Raw genomic sequence first — 20,175 nt, 5'->3', positions numbered from 1 at the left:
AAGGTATGTTAGGTTTTGGTTTTTTTAACTATAACAGACCCGTCTAATGCACGGGTTGATGTTAAAAAATGGGTGAAGGGTAATATACAAAAACCTCCTTTCAAGTTTCTGATAATCATAAAAACCTTTTTTATATAGTTTTATTTTAACAAAAATCACTCCTAAACTTTTAAAATAATGATAAAAACTCTCTTCCGTTATTAATTCAGACAAAAAACGTTTACCAATACATAAATTTTTTCAAATACCTATTTTACCCTTTTCTAAATTAATTTGCATATGCTTTTACTGAAATGCCCCAGTCGACGTATTATCATCTTTAAACTAATGGGAGCTTTAAACTAATGGGCGGCTCCTTGTGAGGCGGAGATGTGATCTCTTAATTTCTGTGGCCAAATTGACTCCTAGTACCGGAATCGATCTCCTCCACCTCCCTCTTTCAGGGGGAGATCCCTTCTCTAGCGTATTCAAAACGAGTTCACATAATATATAAAGCATCCAATGAAAGAACAATGGTGAGACTAGGTGGTGTCAAAGCTTCTATAGGAAACCGAATCAGCAACTACTCCATTACCAGCTTCAGCAACCACCCAGAAGTTCGTCATTCCATCGAGGAAGCCAAGAAAAAGAAACATAGTGATTCAAGAAACAACCCATGGGCAAATATGGATTGAATAGGATTACCTGATTGGGTTTTGGCATGCACTCGGTCAATGAAACAGGTGAACATCAATGGATTTCGGTATTGCTTACTTGCCTTCAAATGAAGATGGAAGCCATAGGATAATCAGATGACTGTCAGAACCAAAGATGATGCTCTGGCTTCAAACCAATAGCGTGAGTACGTTGAACTACCACTACTACTCTGTATTGAGAGCTCTATTCATTGACGCCGTCCAGACGAAGAAGACAAACAACCAATCAAGAATTCTCATCGGGGAATGATGGAAAGAATGAGGAAGAAAGAAAGAGTGAAAAACAAAACAAAACAAATAAAGTGACTAGAGGAAAGAGAGAGAGAGAGAGAGGAAGAGAAGAGAAGAGAAGAGAAGAGATGGGGGAAGGAGAGGTTGCCGCTAAGTTTAGATCCGTCGTTGCAGCGACGGTGATGAGACGGGAAAGAGATAGATAACGATAGGGGGAGAATGGGATCAGAAAGAGAGACTTGAATGAAGAAGAAGATAGACTCAGAGAGATGGCAAATCACCGCTGCTAAGAGTTGTAGTGGCGGTGATTGGGGGGAAGAAACATGGGTTGGGCGGTGATAGTGGTGGGGAGTGGGACGAAGAAGAAGAAAGATAAAAAAAAGTAGAGGGAGAGAGAGGATACGAGAGAGTTGGAGGGGGTCGCCACTATTACTTGGTGTTGGAAGGTCTTGTCGCTGCTCTCTCAACAATGAAGAGATGAACCGTGAAACTTTTGAATTGATTAGAGCCCATCTCCATAAATGAAAACTTGGGATAGATTTCGTAACTACATGTAGGGGTGTCAATCCGATTCGGTCCAATGTGAGTCCATTACAAATAGATCAGGTTCAATCCAATCCAATGAATAATTTGGACCATTTTGGACCGCTCTAATTTAATGATCGGGTCATTCAATTTGTTCAAATTCATTTTAATGTAGATTGGTTTCGACCCAGACCTAGTCCATTGACACCTATATTCTTATCTTATATCAATGGACTGGATATTGGCTTAATCCAACCAAATCCAATATGAATTTATTACCGACAAATCAGGTCCAGTCCAATCTAATAAATATTTTGAATTGGATTGGTCCAAACCACTATGTCTTTTTGGTCCGTCCAATCCATCTAAATCGATTTTAGACTGGACAGGGTCCAACCCAAAATTGGTCCATTGACACCCTTAACTACATGGGAGGTTTTTGTAACAAAGCCAACAAGGATAACAAAATGCTTTCCAAGTTTTTGTAAAAGCAAGAGATTTCCAAGAACCAGAAAAGAAAGTTGCTTCTAAAATCTTAACGGAGTTGGATACTTAAGCGGCAAAATTCACGCATGGCTCATGGTGGCTGACACGGCAAAATTTTGCATTTGGACACCTTGAACATGGGTTATTTTACAAAAGGGTAAAATGGGTACTTGAAAAAGATTTATGCATCAATTTAATGTTTTTTATCAGGGTTAATAACGGAAGGGAAGTTTTTGTCGAATTCTTTAAAAGTTCAAGAGGGATTTTGTTAAAGTAAAACTATAGGAAAGGTTTTATGATTGTTAGAAACCTCATGGGAGGTTTTCATATTTTACCCAAAATTAGAATATGGCCATAATCTACCTGGGAGCAATTATTTTAAAAGGATACCAAAAAGACATCATATCCGAAAAAACTTATGACCAATCAACGGGTTATTGGTCAAGACTCTTCCAATACCATATATTTCCGACATCATAATTTGCTCATTTTAAAAATAAGCACTAGCCATGTACTTCATGCGAATAGAGATCTAGAATCCAAATTCCAACTATTTGGGGAGAGCATAAATATAAAATGTAGAGTGAAAAACCTTGTATATATATATTTGTATTTATACTCTTTAAACTGAACATATGGGAATAGACCATTCTCATTCCCATTCTAAGGGATTGTGAATTTTTTATTCAACTATGAACCAAATAGACCCTCTATTATTTACAGCCAACCATGTGCAGTTCTCTAAAACTTGTGAACAAGTTTAAATAGCCTCATATTTGTTTTTTTTATTTTTTTAATTCAAAAAATATAAAATTCTAAGAGCCTTGGGAAGAAATATAAATATAGATGAAATAAACCAATGTGGACAACTATTTTTTAAGTATATAGAGAGAGATAGATTCTCGGTATTTGGTAGAAACTGTTCTTTGTAAATGACTATATTAATTATGAAAATTTGTCATATTACTCAAAACAAAGTAAATAAAAACATATTTTGAGTATATTTTAAAATTCATCGGCATTCTAATATATTTGAGTAACAATTTCAATAGTTTGGTATTTTTTCGTTCCATTTGTAATTTTCTAGAGAATTAAAAAGAGAAAAAGAAAGAGGAATGAGTTTCCATGCCCACAACTTTTAATATATTTTTATTAATAATATATACTATTTTATAATATATGACATATATATTGTGTTTTATAACTATACAATAATGCATGTAATATTTATACACATTAAAGGTTGGGCCAAGCTAGAAATTATCATCCCTCCCAACTAAACCTAAGTTGTGTTGGATCTAGCTTTAAATTGAAAAAAAAAACTAAGCTTTAACCTCAGTATATGGCTGGACCCAAGGGATATGCTTGATTTTGGCCCTTTATTAGGTCATTGTTCATGGTTGGGGGGTTGGCCCTTAACCCCACCCAATCCATTTAGTAGTGTCAAAGGAGTTTCAAAGACATTTAATGGAAAACTAGCAAAGGGGGCCCTACGTTGCAGGGGTTCACTCATAAACTATCAGGCTCGAGCTTGATTCGAATTAGAGACTTGAGCTCGAGCTTGGCTCGAGTCAAAAGATTGGAAGTTCGAGTTCGGCTATCTTTGGTTGTAGGTCTCTCAAGCAGCCGAGGTGCCAAGCTAAGGTTCCGAGCTGAGGTCTCCCTCAATTGCCGAGGTGCCAAATCGAGGTCTCCCTCAGTTACTGAAGTGTCGAGTTGAGGTTTCCCTAACTGGCAAGGTGTTAAGCTAAGGTCTCCCTTAGTTGATAAGGTTCTGAGCTAAGGTCTCCCTCAGTTGTCGAGGTGTTGAGCCGAGATCTCCCTCAATGACCAATGTGCCGAGCCGAGGTCTCCCTCAGTGGTCGAGGTGCCATCTAGCTCGATCTCGATTCAAATTAGAGACTTAAGCTTGATCTTAGAAGTTCAAGATTGACTCGGCTCAAACTCAACTACCTTTGATTGTAAGTCCCCTAGCAGCCAAAATGCCGAGATGAGGCCTCCCTCAGTTGGAGAGATAGTGACATTCTTGTAATTTATAAGGAGAGAGAGAGAGAGAGAGATGGCATGAGAGAGAGAGAGAGTAGGAGAGTGTGGCATTCTTGTAATTTCTATGAATAAAGGCAAAAAATATTATTAGATTCCATTTCCCTAATCCTCATGCCTTCTTACGTACGCATTTCAGCTTAATATATTTACTAGCAGAGTGGGCCCTCCGTTGCAAGGGCTTGCTCACAAACCATTAGACCCGAGCTCGATTCGAATTAGAGACTTGAGCTTGAATTCGAGCTCGGCTTGAGTCAAAAAGCTCAGAAGTTCGAGCTCAACTACCTTTGATTGCAAGTCTCTCAAGCAATTGAGGTGTTGAGCTAAGGTCTCCCTTAGTTGACAAGGTGTTGAGCCGAGGTCTCCCTCAGTTGTCAAGGTGCTGAGTCGAGATCTCCCTCAGTGACCGAGGTGCCAAGCCGAGGTCTCCCTCAATGGTCGAGGTGTCATCTAGCTTGAGCTTTGAATTTTGAGCTCAGCTAGGATCGAACTCAACTACCTTTGATTGCAGGTCCCCTAGTAGCCGAGATGCCAAGCTGAGGTCACCCTCAGTTGGAGAGAGAGTGACATTCTTGTAATTTATAAGGAGAGAGAGAGAGAGAGATGGAATGAGAGAGAGAGAGAGAGTTGGTAGGAGAGAGTGTGGTATTATTGTAATTTGAAAGAACAAAAGCAAGAGAGAGAGTGTCATTCTTGTAATTTGAAAGAAAAAAAAAAGCAAAAGAGAGAGAGTTGGTAGAGAGTGGCATTCTTGTAATTTCTAAGAAAAAAGGCAAAAAAATATTGTTAGATTCCATTTCCCTTATCCTCAAGCCTTCTTAAGTACACATTTCAGCTTAATATATTTACTAGCAAAGGGGGCCCTGCGTTGCAGGGGCTCGCTCATAAACTATCAAGCTCAAGCTCGATTCGAATTAGAGACTTGAGCTCGAGCTCAACTTGTGTCAAAAAGCTTGAAAGTTTGAGCTCAGGGCTACTTTTGATTATAGATCTCTCAAGCAACCGAGGTCTCCCTCAATTTTCGAGGTGCCAAATCGAGGTCATCCTCAACTACTGAAGTGTTGAGTTGAGGTTTCCCTAGTAGGCGAAGTGTCGAGCTAAGGCATCCCTTAGTTGACAAGGTGCCAAGCTGAGGTCTCCCTCAGTTGTCGAGGTGCTGAGCCAAGATCTCCCTTAGTGACCGAGCCAAGGTCTCCCTCAGTGGTCGAGGTGTCGTCTAGCTTGAGCTCGATTCAAATTAGAGACTTGAGCTTGAGCTCAGAAGTTCAAGCTCAGCTCGGCTCGAACTCGACTACCTTTGATTGCAGGTCCCTAGCAGCTGAGATGCCAAGCTGAGGTCTTCCTCAGTTGGAGAGAGAGTGGTATTCTTATAATTTATAAGGAGAGAGAGAGATGGCATTCTTGTAATTTGTAAGAGAGAGAGAGAGAGTTGGTAGGAGGGAAAGTGGCATTCTTGTAATTTGAAAGAAAAAAAAAGCAAGAAAGAGAGAGTTGGTAGGAGAGAGTGGCATTCTTGTAATTTTAAAGGGAAAAAAAGTAAAAGAGAAAAAGAGTTGGTAGAGAGTGGCATTCTTGTAATTTCTATGAAAAAAATGCAAAAAATACTGTGAGGTTCCATTTCCCTTATCCTCATGCCTTCTTACGTACATATTTCAACTTAATATATTTACTAGCGGAGGGGAGCCCTACATTGCAGGGGCTCGCTCATAAACTATCAGGCTTGTGCTCGATTCAAATTAGAGACTTGAGCTCAAGCTCGAGCTAGGTTCAAGACAAAAGCTCAAAAGTTCGAGCTCGGCTACCTTTGATTGTAGGTCTCTCAAGCGGTTGAGGTGCCAAGCCGAGGTCACCCTCAATTGCCAAGGTGCCAAACAGATGTCTCCCTCAGCTGCTGAAGTGTCGAGTTGACGTCCTAGCAGGCGAAGTGCCGAGCTAAGGTCTCCCTTAGTTGACAAGGTGTCGAGTTGAGGTCTCCCTCAATTGTCAATGTGTTGAGCCGAGATCTCCCTTAGTGACCAAGGTGCCGAGTCGAGGTCTCCCTCAATGGTCGAGGTGTCGTCTAGCTCGAACTTGATTCGAATTAAAGACTTGAGCTTGAGCTCAGAAGTTTGAACTCAGCTCAGCTCGACTCGATCTCGACTACCTTTGATTGTAGGTCCCCTAGCAGCTGAAATGTCGAGTTAAGGTCTCCCTCAGTTGGAGAGAGAGTCGCATTCTTGTAATTTATAAAGAGAGAGAGATGGCATTTTTGTAATTTATAAGAAAAAGAGAGAGTATCATTGTTGTAATTTGTAAAAAAAGAGAAATTGGCATTCTTGTAATTTTTATAAAAAAAAGTAAAAAATACTGTTAAATTCCATTTCTCTCACCCTATGCATTTCAGCTTAATAGATTTATATTGATATTAATATAGACATAGATATAGATATAGATATAGATAGATATATATATAGATAATCCAATGGGTAATTGTCATTAAATAACAAAGTTGAATCAACTAATCTGTTGTCGTCCAGCGGTTAGGATATCTGGCTTTCACCCACGAGACCCGGGTTCGGTTCCCGTCCACGAAAAGCTTTACATTCTCGGTATATGGTGCTTTTGAGATAAAGGTCTAAAACAACGCGCTAGTACAGGATTGATTCACAACAACGCGCTACGGCGATGTATGAAGGTCTAAAACAACGCGCTAGTACAGGATTGATTCACAACAACGTGCTACGGCGATGTATGAAGGTCTAAAATATGCCATGTTATAAGTAATGAGGCTGCTGCCCATTTATTAGCCAAATTTGCTTTAACTTGTATTAAAACATGCACTTGGTCCTCACCTCTCTCCTTGCTACTCAAAATGTAATCCCTCGTGAGATGAACTCGTTGATTGATGAATGAATGTGCCTTCGGCATTAGATCGTTGCATATTTTTGGCTGGATTTAATATTTAGATGAAGTGGTAGAGGTTTTTCTTGGTTTATTAGGAGTGGATATTTTTTATATTTTAAGATGAAGAGAGGCATTCCTATATTTAGATGGAAATAATTCTCGTTATTTTATTTGGTTTCATTTGGAGAAAATAGAGGTATTTTTGGGTCAATTAGAGTTTAAGGCTATGTTTGGTTTGAAGGAAAAGGTAGGGAAAGGAAGAGAAAGGCAGGTTTCCCTTCCTTTCCCTGCATTTTCCTTCAAACCAAACATAGCCTAAAGGATGTTTGGCTTTCACCCAGGAATTTCGTTCCTTTCCCTTATTTCATTTATCAAATCCAAGGAATCCGTTTGCTGACCTGAACCTTGATTATACATCATCCCTTTAGGCGATGCTATATACTCTGCAAGTCAGGATCTCCTGCCCACGTTTATCGCAGTCATACATGGAGAATATCTCATACTTGGCGTAGTACAGGGTTGGGTATCTTGATACATCTGTTGGGTGGGTATCTTGATAATTTAATGCATTTTATTATTTGACTTACCGACCAAGGAGGTATTTGTTACAAAGTGAAGGTTCGAGGGCTCTTTGTCACAAATGAAAATTCAAAGGGTAATTGTCATTATAAACTACCCCTTTTTAACAAAGATCTCATACTTAATTGAATCATGATCAAACGACCAAACTTTGCACTTCCATGTAGGGGTGTCAATTGGACCAAATTTGATCCAATATGAGTGAGTCCATTACAAATGGACTAAGTCCAATCCAATCTTATGAATACTTTGGACTATTTTCAATTGGTCCAATTTAATGTCTAGACCATCTGATATGTTCAAATTGGTTTTAATTTAGATTGGTTCCAACCCAAACCTGGTCCATTGGCACCTGAATTCTTATCTTCTATCGATGAACCATTTGTTGGTCCAATCCAACCAAATCCAATATAAATCCATTATGAATGGGCCATGTCCAATCGAATCCAATAAACACTTTGGACCATTAAGTTTGGACTGATCCAATTCAATGTCTTACCAATCCATCCAATCTGTCCAAATTGATTTTGATTTGAACGGGGTTTAACCCAAAACTAGTCCATTGACACCCCTACTTCCACGTGAACACTAATAAAGGCACATGGATTCCCCATAAAGTGCTCCTCACACCTCACACAACACATTACACTCATGCATTTGGAACACCTCCCATGACAAGTGTAGGAGATGTTCCCAATGCATGGGTGCATTGTGATTTGGGACATTTGTGACACTTTATGAGGAGCCATCCGAACTCATGTTAGAAAAATCTATGATGCAAAAAAGATATGGTATAGAAAAAAAAATATTGACCAATCAAAACCCATCCATGAATTTTGATAAATTACACCTAATTGGCTACAACATTTATGATTCCAATTGAATTGACCGGTCAGAAGTTTTTCAGATATCATATCTTTTCCATATCATAGTTGAACCCATTACATTAATATCCAAATTCTCATATACGCACTATGGAGAATCCAGATTTGTCCTCACGCAATGCTCCTCACACCACCTCTGCCATGAATAAAAGAAGCCCAGATCTGCTCCTCACACCAACCTCACAATACATCCCAACCTCACATAAGGGACATCTCCAGTAATTATATGTTTTTATACATGGGAAGCTGTTTCCCAATGCATGGTGGGATGTGCTGTGACCAGTTGACTGGTCATAAGTTTTTCAGATATCATATCTTTTCCATATCATAGTTGAACCCTTCATAAAATCATAGAAATACGAAAGACATTTCTGAATAAGCTGTGAGGTGGGTGTGAGGATCAAATCTGGACTCCTCCATGGGAACCAGGAACCATAAGACACTGAGCAAATCATGATATAGGGTCCCATGAGTATTACAAATAGAACCGAGGTGGTGTATCAGATTGCCTTGGTTATTACAAATGGACCTGTAAAGCAAGGCTCCAAATGTCTCAATGTATTGGTGCACATCTTATGATACAATATCGGTTTTTGGATTCATCAAAATACAGGGTGTCTTTATGTTCAAACATAAGAACCCCTCTTAACATGCCTATGAATATGATTGAAACCTTCAGTCTGAAAAGGTAAAAGAAAAGACGAAACATAAAAAAGAATTTCAGTTGTTTGAATCGTATACTTTGAACCATATTTTTTAGTTTTTTTTCGTCCAAACAGATCGAACCTGAGCCCCAACGTTGTGGTCGCTGCTTTGATATCTAAAGCCTGTGTGGCCAGCCAAAGCCAAATGGGCTTTGTAACTCTCCGTGCCTCGAGCATTTAATCAACTTCTTTAAAGGAGAAAATAGTGCACAAATTCCTCACTGTTTTATATCAACATCAAATGGACCAAATACAATTGTACAAAAAATACTTAGAAAAGATAATTCTCAACGCTTTCTCACAAAAACAAACTTTGAGACACAAGCAGTGTGACAAATGACAAGAACTCTCAAGGGATTCATTCACGCAAAATTCATCTGAAATAATATTGAACTACTCTGGCTCAATATTACCAAGGCAATCCTCGCCTCAGGCTGGGTATTTTTTTCACTTGCCCAGTCCAAGTTCTTTTGTGATCTCTCGGTTAAGGCTAATTTGCAAAGTGTTATTCCATGGGAATAGTGTACGCGTAACTGGAAGCTTCCTGCGGAGATCCTGCATTGCAACTCACAAGGAAATGGGATTTTCACCACTAGAAGGGAACACATAATGGACCAATATATTGAAATAACAATGGAGGCTTTAAACATCGAGGATATCCCAATTCACTCTAAGTAGTTCTTTTCTTTTTCCTTCCATCTTTTCTTTTTTTGGTGGTTGGGGAGCTTTAAACATTAAGGATATCCCAATTCACTCTAAGTAGTTCTTTTCTTTTTCCTTCCATCTTTTCATTTTTTTTGGTGAAGGTGGGGGGGGGTGCAAGGATAGAGGTTCAGATACTGTAACTTCATTAAAATAATGCTTTTGGTATTTGGATCTTCCACTAACGTAAGGTAAGCTAATTCAATAAAGCGATGGAGCCCATTATAAGTCTTATACAACCAAAGTTGATGCTACAGTTGGTATTATTATCTGTCTCTCAGAGTAGTTGAAAGCCAAACTTCTGGATTGTTAACTCAAATACACTGCACCAATTTGTTAATGCTATTAGTTTCACGAATCAATTGATCTTGGATATTTGCCAAAATTCTTCGTTGCAATTTTTCAAGAGGAGAGAAATTGGATAAGTAGTCTAATCTCATCAGTATGATTAGATCTACAACCCAAAAGAGGTGGTGAGTCTGGCGACCTGGTTACTGGACTCTGGATTTGATTGGGTATGTCTATATGGAAATTGCTAGCCACAAAACCATCTATTAAATGGTATAAAGATTTAACGAGATTCTCCTTTTTCATAAATTCAGCATGCTTACCAAATTTAAATTATGCAAAGATTTGAAAGTACCTTGAAAGTGGTATCTGGCAAATTTGAATAAGATACCTGCCAATGTGCAGCTGTCAGAAAAAGATACTCTGACATCAATTCAACTATTTTAACCTAAGAACAGAAACAAATTAAGAACCTCAAGAGATGCCATGTATTCAGTCTCGTGGTGGCGAATCATGTTTGCTATAGAAAGTGCCGAATCTTCAGGCGACTGAAATCAGAAATAACAAATGTCAGTCACATTAAATGAATTATCTGTAACATGGAAAACCAATAAGAAGACAAAGAAAGTGGTCAATCTTCAACTAATTACAAGGATAGGAATTGATTTTTGAAGTAATTTGTTTCCAATAACACAGGAAAGCATATGGGGGGACTGGCTGAAATTGAAGCATGATAATAGAATAAAAATTGGTATGCTGAATAAAACTTCAGACGAAAGGAAAACCCAATAATCAACTATACATAGTATGTTAGCTTCTGAAAATGATAATTAAAGAAGGCCTCCCCCCTATATGTGAATCTTTTCCATAATATTCCATTAATCAGCTTATGTGGAATGTCTGACGGTAGCCAATAACCAAATGGATGAGATTATTGGGAATAAGATGGAAGGCCAAAGTCTTTCCCCGTGACATATCCTAATCAGCTTTTCATGTGTATTACCATCAGATTAGTATATAATTTCAACATATTTCAATTATATCATAGATTCAATCATTTCTAAATACTCAACTACCCAATGGACCTGGTCTCTAACATTGCATAATACTCAACTTTATTTCAACAAGTACAAGATGCAAAGGCACATTTAATCGAGCAGGCACAATAACTTAAGGCTCAGTTTGGAAGGAGTACAAATACAAATATGTAGTGTAAAACCTTTTATTTTGTATGTATTTTTACTCTACATAATTGTACCTGTACTCTTTCCTAAATGAGCCTAAGAAAAAAATCATGATCTGAGAATCTTTCATCACTATTATTTATACTAACCTGGAAAATGGTTGTGTCTATACATTCATGGTTGGCATCTAATTGCACATTTCCTTCTTCAAAATAGTGTGCTCCCACCTGAAATAAACCCAATCAACTGGTATTATAAGGAATTTACCCATAAGCATGCATACACAAACTTAAAATTCAGCCAAGGTGATCCACAAAGGCCACCAAATATCACTAACATACATCATGTGCATTTACTGTTAATGCCAACATTATGAATTTATAAGTAATACCTGTATCTTGCCACTCAGTTCCACCAGTTGTGTATCATCTTTAAAATCAATATTCCATACTGAACGCCAAAATCCATTACTGTACAGTAGAAAGACACTAGAGTTCAGACCTTAAGAAAAAAGAAGAAAAAGAAAATGCAATTTAACACCAAATTAGTATTTAACTAGAGAGGAGAGATCAAGGATTCAAATTTCTCTGTTAACCTAGTTAGTTTTTAACTTTTAAGACTACTCCTAGATGGACCATTTGATGGGCCTAACTGGTTATACTAGGTCAGTTAATCCTAAAAACTACCTTAATGAAAGCAGATCTAGGTAGTAGGCCTAGGGCATCCAATTCAAGGCAGTAAGGCACAGACCTCCTTCCTATAAATAGAGGGTCCAATGCCATAGTTCCACTTAAATACTTGGGTTGAATCTTCAGAGAGGAAGGCCAAGATCCTCGATTTGAGGGATTTTGGAAAGCAGTACAGTTGTTAAAGTCCACAAGAGACTGGAACATGGGCCCACCAGGCAAACTATGAATAGCAAGCTAATCCCAGAAGGAAGAAAGATAACAATCTCAAGTCAGGTGTTAAGTAGAATCAAGGCCTTAAGCACAACATTAGGGACTGAAATCGTAATCCTGTCTGGCAATATCTTCCCTTTTGTCCTTTTAATCTGGGCATGTCTTTATACCCTCCCTGGAAAGAATGTAACACAAGTTGGACAATGTCAGGATCCATCTAAACAAGGTGAATTCCCTAGGAGACACAGCTCTTGCCTCCAAAATCAAATATGAAGCTCCAATATCCATCCAACAGTCTTTCATCCAATCCATGACTACCGGGGAAATTGAGCTAAGACTCTAAAGGAATTGTATAATCTTCTCTGATGGAGCCCCCATCTCCAATTGGATTGAGATACATCATAAAGAGTTTTTTTTTTTATCAATAACGGCAAATTTTATTAAGACAATGAAACTTTAATTACAATAGAGGGTGAGGTAAACTGTCTTAACTCCCCCAACAGCATAAAACAAAAGAAGCAAAATTAGAAATGAACACAAAAAAAGGAACCCATATTCACCCCTTGCTTGGCTAGCCCATTGGCAAGTGAATTAGCAGTTCTCTTTACCCAACTATATTTCACCTCAATGTCCCTAGTCAGCCACTTAAGTTTGTTCTTTTCATTGCTGTAATTCCATATACCAGAGCTGTCTTCCCTTATCCATCTCACCACCACCTCCGAGTGACCTTCGATAACCAGTCTTCTGATGTTCAACTCCCTTGCTCTTTGGGCACCTTCCAAGGCCGCAAGAATCTCAGCCCTAAGAGAATCTCCTTCCCCAATAGGGCATGAGAACATGGCTAGAATAAGCCCTTCCTCATTCCTGAAAACTCCCCCAATACCAGACAGCCTTGGGTTCCTTAAGCTACTGTCATCAAAGTTCAGTTTTATGAACCCAGTGGGAGAAGGGGTCCAAGAGGGATTAGAAACTCTTTTAACATTGGCAGAGTTAGCTATCTCCTTTCATTTTCTCAAAAAGTCATCCAAGGAGAAATCTGAAAATAAGTCTAGGAATTACAGCTAGTGTACCATCCTTAAGTGTATCAATTCCATTAAGTTTTCAATGGTTCTCTCCTTTTCTGAGCAAATTTCTTAAATTTCTTTCTTCCCATAAAGACCAACAAACTGCTGCCCTAATACATCTCTACATAATGTTCCCAATCCCAAGACCACCTAGCTTCTTGCACCTAGTCACCACCTCCCACCCTATCCTACAGTCCCTCTTCTCTCCTGGCTCCTACAAGAAATCTTTCATTAATTTTTCCAATTTATTAGAGACTTCTGTGGGTTTCTTAAAAAATTGACAAGAAATACACAGGTAGGTTAGCTAAGGTAGACCTAACCAAAGTGATCCTACCCCTAATGAAAGATAATTTTTCCTCCAAGAAACAAGTCTTTTCTTTAATCTTTCCACCACCAGGTTCCAAAATTATTTTTTTCTTGGGGCTATCTCCTAAGGGGAGATCTAAGTAATTTATAGGCCACTCCAAAACTACACAACCTAAAATGTCTGCATATTCACTTATTTCCCTTTCCTCCATGTTCACTCCCACTATATGACTCTTATCAAAGTTCACCTTAAGATTGGATATCTGCTCGAAGAGTTGTATTATCATTTTCATGTTCATGATCCAATTAATGTCCCCATCTTCACAGAAAAACATTGTATCGTCTGCAAGCTGCAAGTGCATAAGTGGAATTTCCTCCCTTCCAATTCCCCACCCTCTTAATAAATTCCTTAAGTCAGCTTTATGGATCAATCTCCCTAAGACTTCTGCAACCACTGTGAATAAGAAAGGGGAGAGTGGGTCTCCTTGTCTAATTCCTCTCAGAGCAGGAAAAAAATCTACCACAATTCCATTAACCAAAATTGAGTAGTGACGACTCCTAACACATCCCCATATCCAATTGCACCATCTATCTCCAAACGAAGTTAGCCAAGACTTCCAACAAAAAGGACCAATCAACTAGATCATAAGCCTTTTCTAGGTCCAATTTACACACCACTCCCTTCTTCTTTGTCCTTCTGAAACTCTTCAAACTCTCATTTGCAATCAGGATTTGATCAAAAATATGTCTGCTCTTCACAAAAGCTCCTTGGTTGGGTGCAATAATAGTAGGAAGAACTTCCTTGATCCTAAGAAACAACCCTTTTGCAATTATTTTATATAAGTTGTTCACCAAGCTTATCGGTCTAAAATCCCTCGGTTGTGAAGCCTCTATCTTCTTTGGAACCAAAGCAATAAAATGTGGAGTTTAATCCCAGGTTAATTACTCCCCTACTATGGAATTCATCAAAGACTAACATTAGATCCCGTTTCAAAATCTCCCAAAAATCCTGATAGAAGGCCATCGTAAATCCATCTGGGCCTAGAGCTTTTGTTCTATCAAATGAAAACACAACTTCCTTTATTTCCTCTAGTTTAAACTTCCTTTCTAACCACCCCCTATTCTCTTTTCCTATATTCGGCCACTCCAAACCCTCTGAGCAAACCCTCTCATTCAATGGCCTTCTAAAGATAGACTTGAAATGATTTACCAAGGCCCATGCTATCTCTACCAAGTTGGAAATAACTGCTCCTTCAATTTCTAGTTTTGAAACAAGGTTATTTTTCCTTCTACCATCTGCCACTGAGTGGAATAATCTAGTGTTTCTATCTCCCTCATTTAACCATTTGCACCAAGATTTCTATCTCCAACTTATTTCCTCTTTGTGCAGAATATCCTCCAATTGCTTCATAAAGAGTTTCACCCATAACTCCTATAAATTAGCTACATAGTTGCAAGAAGCCCAGGTTTCCAGGGACCATACTTCATGAAAAGGGGTGAGGAACACTCCTATACCACATACTATCTCTCAGTCAACAAGCTTATTATAATATGCCATCTCCTAATCGTCAGTATCCAGTGGACCATTTGATGGTCACCAAATCAATATGTTTCATCTTAGGTCTCACTGCATTATTTGGAGAAGATTATGGCATTCCTATCCTCCCAAATGTACTAAGTGGTAACTGCATAAGCACGCCTCCACATGATTTGCCCTTTCCTATCTAGAGGATTTGAAGAATTCCTCTCTTCTTGTCTTCTTTGGCAAATGCTTAAAGCAAAGCAAACTCCATTAGGAGGAGATCTATGGGATGTTAAAATTGTCTAAGAGATTTCACAATGGCAACAATGTCCACTAGAAGGGGCAAAAGCACACCAAATTGGTCACCCCCACCAAAGAATGTACCAAAATTAAATTTGATGGCAGCAATGTTGAAAACCTTGGGCAATAAAGCATGGGTGGTATTATTAGAAAATGTGAACAATCAAGTGGCTTGCTCAGGTTCAATAAGAGAAGGAAATTCAATCAAAGCATAACTCTTAGTTGTATTACAAGTGCTAGCAAGATCATTGGCTTTGTGAACCGAATTGAGAGCAAGAAGAAAACAGAATTAAGGGTGTCAAGAATAGTCGACCCCCACCCCAAAGAGTCTCTTTTATATTAAAGAGATAAAAGATATGTACAATTACAAGAATGCCCTTACGGGGCTGAAAGATAAAAAGAACAAATAAAATAATAAGAATACAATACTGTACAATAAGGACTACTCTAATAATGTACATCGAGGTATATCTTCACACTCCCCCTCAAACTGATGTGTAGACATCAGCATCAGTTTGCCCACAAGAATGAGGTGTCGACTTTTAGTCATGGCCTTGGTAAAAATGTCAGCAATCTACATGTGAGAGGCTACATGAAGAAGAGATATAGAGTCTGCAACAAGAAGGTCTCTAATAAAGTGACAATCCACCTCGATATGTTTAGTCCTCTCATGAAAGATAGGATTAGATGCGATCTTGATAGCACTAGTGTTATCGGCATACAAAGGAATAGGAGTAGGAAGAAGAGTACCAAGATCCATGAAAAGAGACTTCAGCCAAACAATCTCGCTACATGCAGAAGACATGGCTCTATACTCAGCTTCAGTAGAAGACTTAGAGACAGTTTGTTGTTTCTTGCACTTCTAGGAGATGAGAGAGTCACCCATGAAGACGCACCATCCAGTAGTGGATCAGCGAGTGTCAAGGCAACCAATCCAATCGGCATCAGCATAAACCCTCAATTGTATGGATGATGAGGAAGAGAAAAACAGTCCCTGAGAGGTTGTGTCTCTAACATAACGAATGATGCGGCGAACAACAATCATATGACGTTGCCACGATGCAAAGACAAATTGACTGACGACCTGAATAGCATGTGAAATGTCGGGCCTGGTCATAGTAAGATAGATCAAAGAGCCAACAACCTGACGGTACAAGGTAGCATCAGGAAGGATGAGGCATTCGGATTTAGATAGCTTGACATTCAGCTCCAGGGGGGTATCAACATGTTTCTCATAAGTAATTCTAGCTAATTTGACGAGATCAGAGGCGTATTTTTGCTGACAAATAAAATACCCTCGACACCTACGATGATCCTCCAAACCTAATAAGTAAGAGGACCCGGGTCCTTCATGTGAAATGAGTTATGAAGTAAGGACTTCAGCTCACAAATGCCATCATGATCATCCCCAGTTAGAAGCATGTCATCAACATACAACAGGAGGATAATGATACATTGGGGTCTTCTCTTAACAAAGAGAGGGTAGTCAGAGGAACTCTGATTATACCCAGCTGCAACAACAACATTCCAGAAGCGCTCAAACCAAGCCCTGAGTGCTTGCTTCAGACCATATAGAGACTTTTTTAGGCGACAGACACATAAAGGATCACTGCAATATCCAGGCAAAGGTTTCATGTAGACTGTCTCCTTCAGTTCACCATGAAGAAAAGCATTCTTCACATCTAATTGGTAAATAGTCTAGGAATGAATAGCAGATATGGCCATAAGAGTCCGAACTGTGGTGATCTTAGCAACCGGAGCAAATGTTTCTTCATAACCAATCCCATATTCCTGACTATATCCTTGGGCAACTAACCAGGCCTTATATCGATCAAGGGAACCATCTGACTTCAGTTTGATCATATAAACCCAACGGCTTCCAACAATAGAAGCATCTGGAGGAGCTAGCACAAGATCCCGAGTATCATTCTCATGGAGGGCTTGAATTTCGGGAAGGAAAACCATAACAGTCAGAGGGTCGAGAAATACAGGTAGAATGACGAAGTGGAATAACCGAATTACTATCTGAAATAGGAAGATCTTGGGTCAAGGTATCACTTACAGGGGATATCGGAGATGGATGCTTTGGACCGGGTGGAAGGGGGGTTGTAAGTGCAGAGATCGGGACACGAGCCACTTGCAGGTGAAGACGAGAAAATCTCTCAGTCGAGGAAGTAGTAGTGTCATCTGAATCAAAGTCCTACAAAACAGAGATGGAAGGAATAGACAATCTAGCAACCCCAGCAAAGAAGGAGATATGTTCAAGAAACACAACATTTTGAGAAATCCGAATACGACGTATAGCAGGATCATAGCACAAAAATCCTTTGTAGTCAAGACTATATCCCACAAAGGCACACACAGCAGACTGAGCAGTTAATTTAGATTGTTCACGAACAGGAAGATGTACAAAACAAAGACAAGCAAAAACATGAAGACTAGAGAAATCTGGGAGATGACCAAAAAGTTTTTTGGAAGGGAGAAGTGTTGCCTAGAACAAAGGAGGGAAGAAAATTGATCTAATACACGATTGTACTGGCTACTTCTACCCAAAACGAAGTTGGAGTATAAGACTCCTATAGTAATGTCCGCACAACACTGAGAATATATCCATTCTTCCGTTCAGCCACACCATTCTGTTGTGGAGTGTCTGGGTAACTGCACTGAGACTGAATTCCATAACTCCTCAAGTAGGCCTGAAAGTCTTCGTCTCTATATTCTCCCCTGAATCTGAACAGAGGATAGTCACATTGCACTTGAATTGATTTTGCACCATAGTATGAAATAATTTAAATGTGCCAAAGACTTTCGATTTGCGCCGCAGAAACTAAATCCAAGCATATCTGGTACAATCATCTATAAACAATACAAAATATATGTATCCCAATCGTGAAGTAGTAGAAGCAGACCAAACATCACTATGTATTACCTCAAAAGGTTTAGTGGCATGTTTAGATGTATGAAGAAATGGTAAAACATGACATTTACTCAAACAACACGTAGTGTAAGAAATATCAAAAGTATGAACAGGAGGAATTTTATTCTTAGTCAAACCAGAGTCAAACAAAAATTTTAATTTTTGGGAATATGGATGACCCAAACGTTTATGCCATAAATCCCAAATATTATTTCAATAACTCAACAAAGAATCAGACAAAGAAGAACTAAGTAAAGCTGAGGATGCTCCTGATTGAGATTTCTCGAACTCCAGCGCAAATAGATGGCCCGACTTACGCCCCTTCCCAGTGTACCGGTCATGTATCAAGCAACCATCATGAGAAAAGGTGAGAACATTTCCTTCATCAACAAGTTGGCCAACAGAAATCAGATTAGTAGTAAGGTTGGGTACTAAGAGGGTTTTTGATAGAGGGAAGGATCTAGTTGGTGACAATTTAAGGGACAAATCATTGCTAGCAATGATGTCTAACTTTTCACCATTGGTAGTAATAATATGTTTATGGTAAGTTTCAATGGATGGATTTGGGTGATTGAGGTAAGCTCCTGTCATATGATTGGTGGCACTTGAATCTATAATCCAAGCATGCGAAAGGGAAGAACAATATGCAGAGAACTTACCAGACAAGCCAATAGCAAAGAAAGCAAAGGAAATAGCAGAAGATACCAATTGCCTAACCTTTTCTTCATCCATGACACCTGTTGAATCACCTTTCACTGAAGAATTACCCTTGGTGGATACAGTGTCTGTTGCTTGTCCATCTACTGCCTAATAGGCCTGGGGCTGTCTTTTTCTAAGAACCCTTAGCTGGTCGGATTGGACAGTCTGGAATGATGTGACCATGTTGCTTGCAATAGGTGCACGCATTCTTCTTACAGTGAGATGCAATGTGTCCAAAACCCTTACACTCATAGCACTGAATTTTGGAGAAGTTCTTGGAGGTTGGCTTCTTACACCCATGAGCAACAAAGATTGTTTCAGCCCCAAGTTCAGCTATCTTCCCATCAAACCCGGCTGTAGTGAGAAGTCTAGCCTCTTCCCTTAAAAGTTCCCCTAAAACAGAATCCATATCTGGAAGTGTTTCCCTACTCAGAATGTTGGACCCGATTATCTCATATTCAGGTCTAAATCTCATCAAGAATTCTCTTCTCAAAATGCTTCTGAAGATATTTCACACACTCTATTGGATCCGAGGGTTCAATGTGAACAATCTCATATTCAGCCCATAAATCAAGAAAACCAGAAAAATATTCTTGTATCCTCCTATCTCCTTGGTTGTAAGAAAATATTTCTGATTCTATCTGATACTATTTAGATACGTTGGACTGTTGATAAACTTTTTCCAGATACAAGTACAACTCATAGGTTGTTTTCATTCTCCTCATAGGTACAAATATATGATAATCAATAGAACTCATAATCCAAGAAACAAGCTTACCATTATCCCACTTCCATTGTTGTAAAGCCTTGGCCTCGGTCTCAACTGGTTTAGTGACCATTCCATTCAAATATCCTTCTAAACCTTTCCCTTCAACATAAAAATCAAAATTGAACTTCCACATCCCATAGTTCTGTCCATTCATCTTCACGGGAATGATATCACCTCTGTCTGAAGCCATTACGACAAGAAAATAGCACAAAATAGGGTTCGACTGAAGTTTAAAGGAACTAGACTGCAATAAAACTTGATCAAAACGAGTGAAATAAGTTGTAGTCGAATCCAAGAGAGTCAAAAAACTAAGAAAGAAACCCCTTACTTTCACCAGAGATTGTTCAAGATCCAGTAGAAGAAGAAAACTAAACATAGTCCAGAAAAGGAAAGTTTGGGTGCAGCCGCCTATAAGAGAAGTCCAGATCTCTCTCAAAACTGCACAGGTCTCAGTAAAACTTTCAAAGTATGTTGAGAAGAGATAGGCAACAACTC

The 20,175-nt window shown here is 38.9% G+C and overlaps 1 protein-coding gene across 1 annotated transcript in view; it reads right to left on the bottom strand.

Annotated features, from left to right (window-relative positions):
- Positions 1 to 9,233: 9,233 nt before the first annotated feature.
- CPA (Subunits of heterodimeric actin filament capping protein Capz superfamily) overlaps positions 9,234 to 20,175 on the bottom strand; it is a 52,728-nt gene continuing 41,786 nt past the window's right edge. The window contains exons 6-10 of the mRNA XM_088979194.1: positions 11,596 to 11,674; positions 11,354 to 11,431; positions 10,494 to 10,568; positions 10,376 to 10,411; positions 9,234 to 9,585 (exon numbers count right to left, since the gene is read on the bottom strand). Coding sequence (XP_088835320.1) covers positions 9,478 to 9,585; positions 10,376 to 10,411; positions 10,494 to 10,568; positions 11,354 to 11,431; positions 11,596 to 11,674 — 376 coding nt within the window. The 3' untranslated portion in view covers positions 9,234 to 9,477. The remainder of the gene's footprint in view (positions 9,586 to 10,375; positions 10,412 to 10,493; positions 10,569 to 11,353; positions 11,432 to 11,595; positions 11,675 to 20,175) is intronic.

Source organism: Nelumbo lutea, chromosome 3 (genome assembly GCF_056320005.1).
Source record: "Nelumbo lutea isolate HS-2025 chromosome 3, American lotus-T2T, whole genome shotgun sequence".
Lineage (NCBI taxonomy): Eukaryota > Viridiplantae > Streptophyta > Magnoliopsida > Proteales > Nelumbonaceae > Nelumbo > Nelumbo lutea.
The sequence above is the reverse complement of the archived record's forward strand: the minus strand, read 5'-3'. Positions and strand labels throughout refer to the sequence as shown.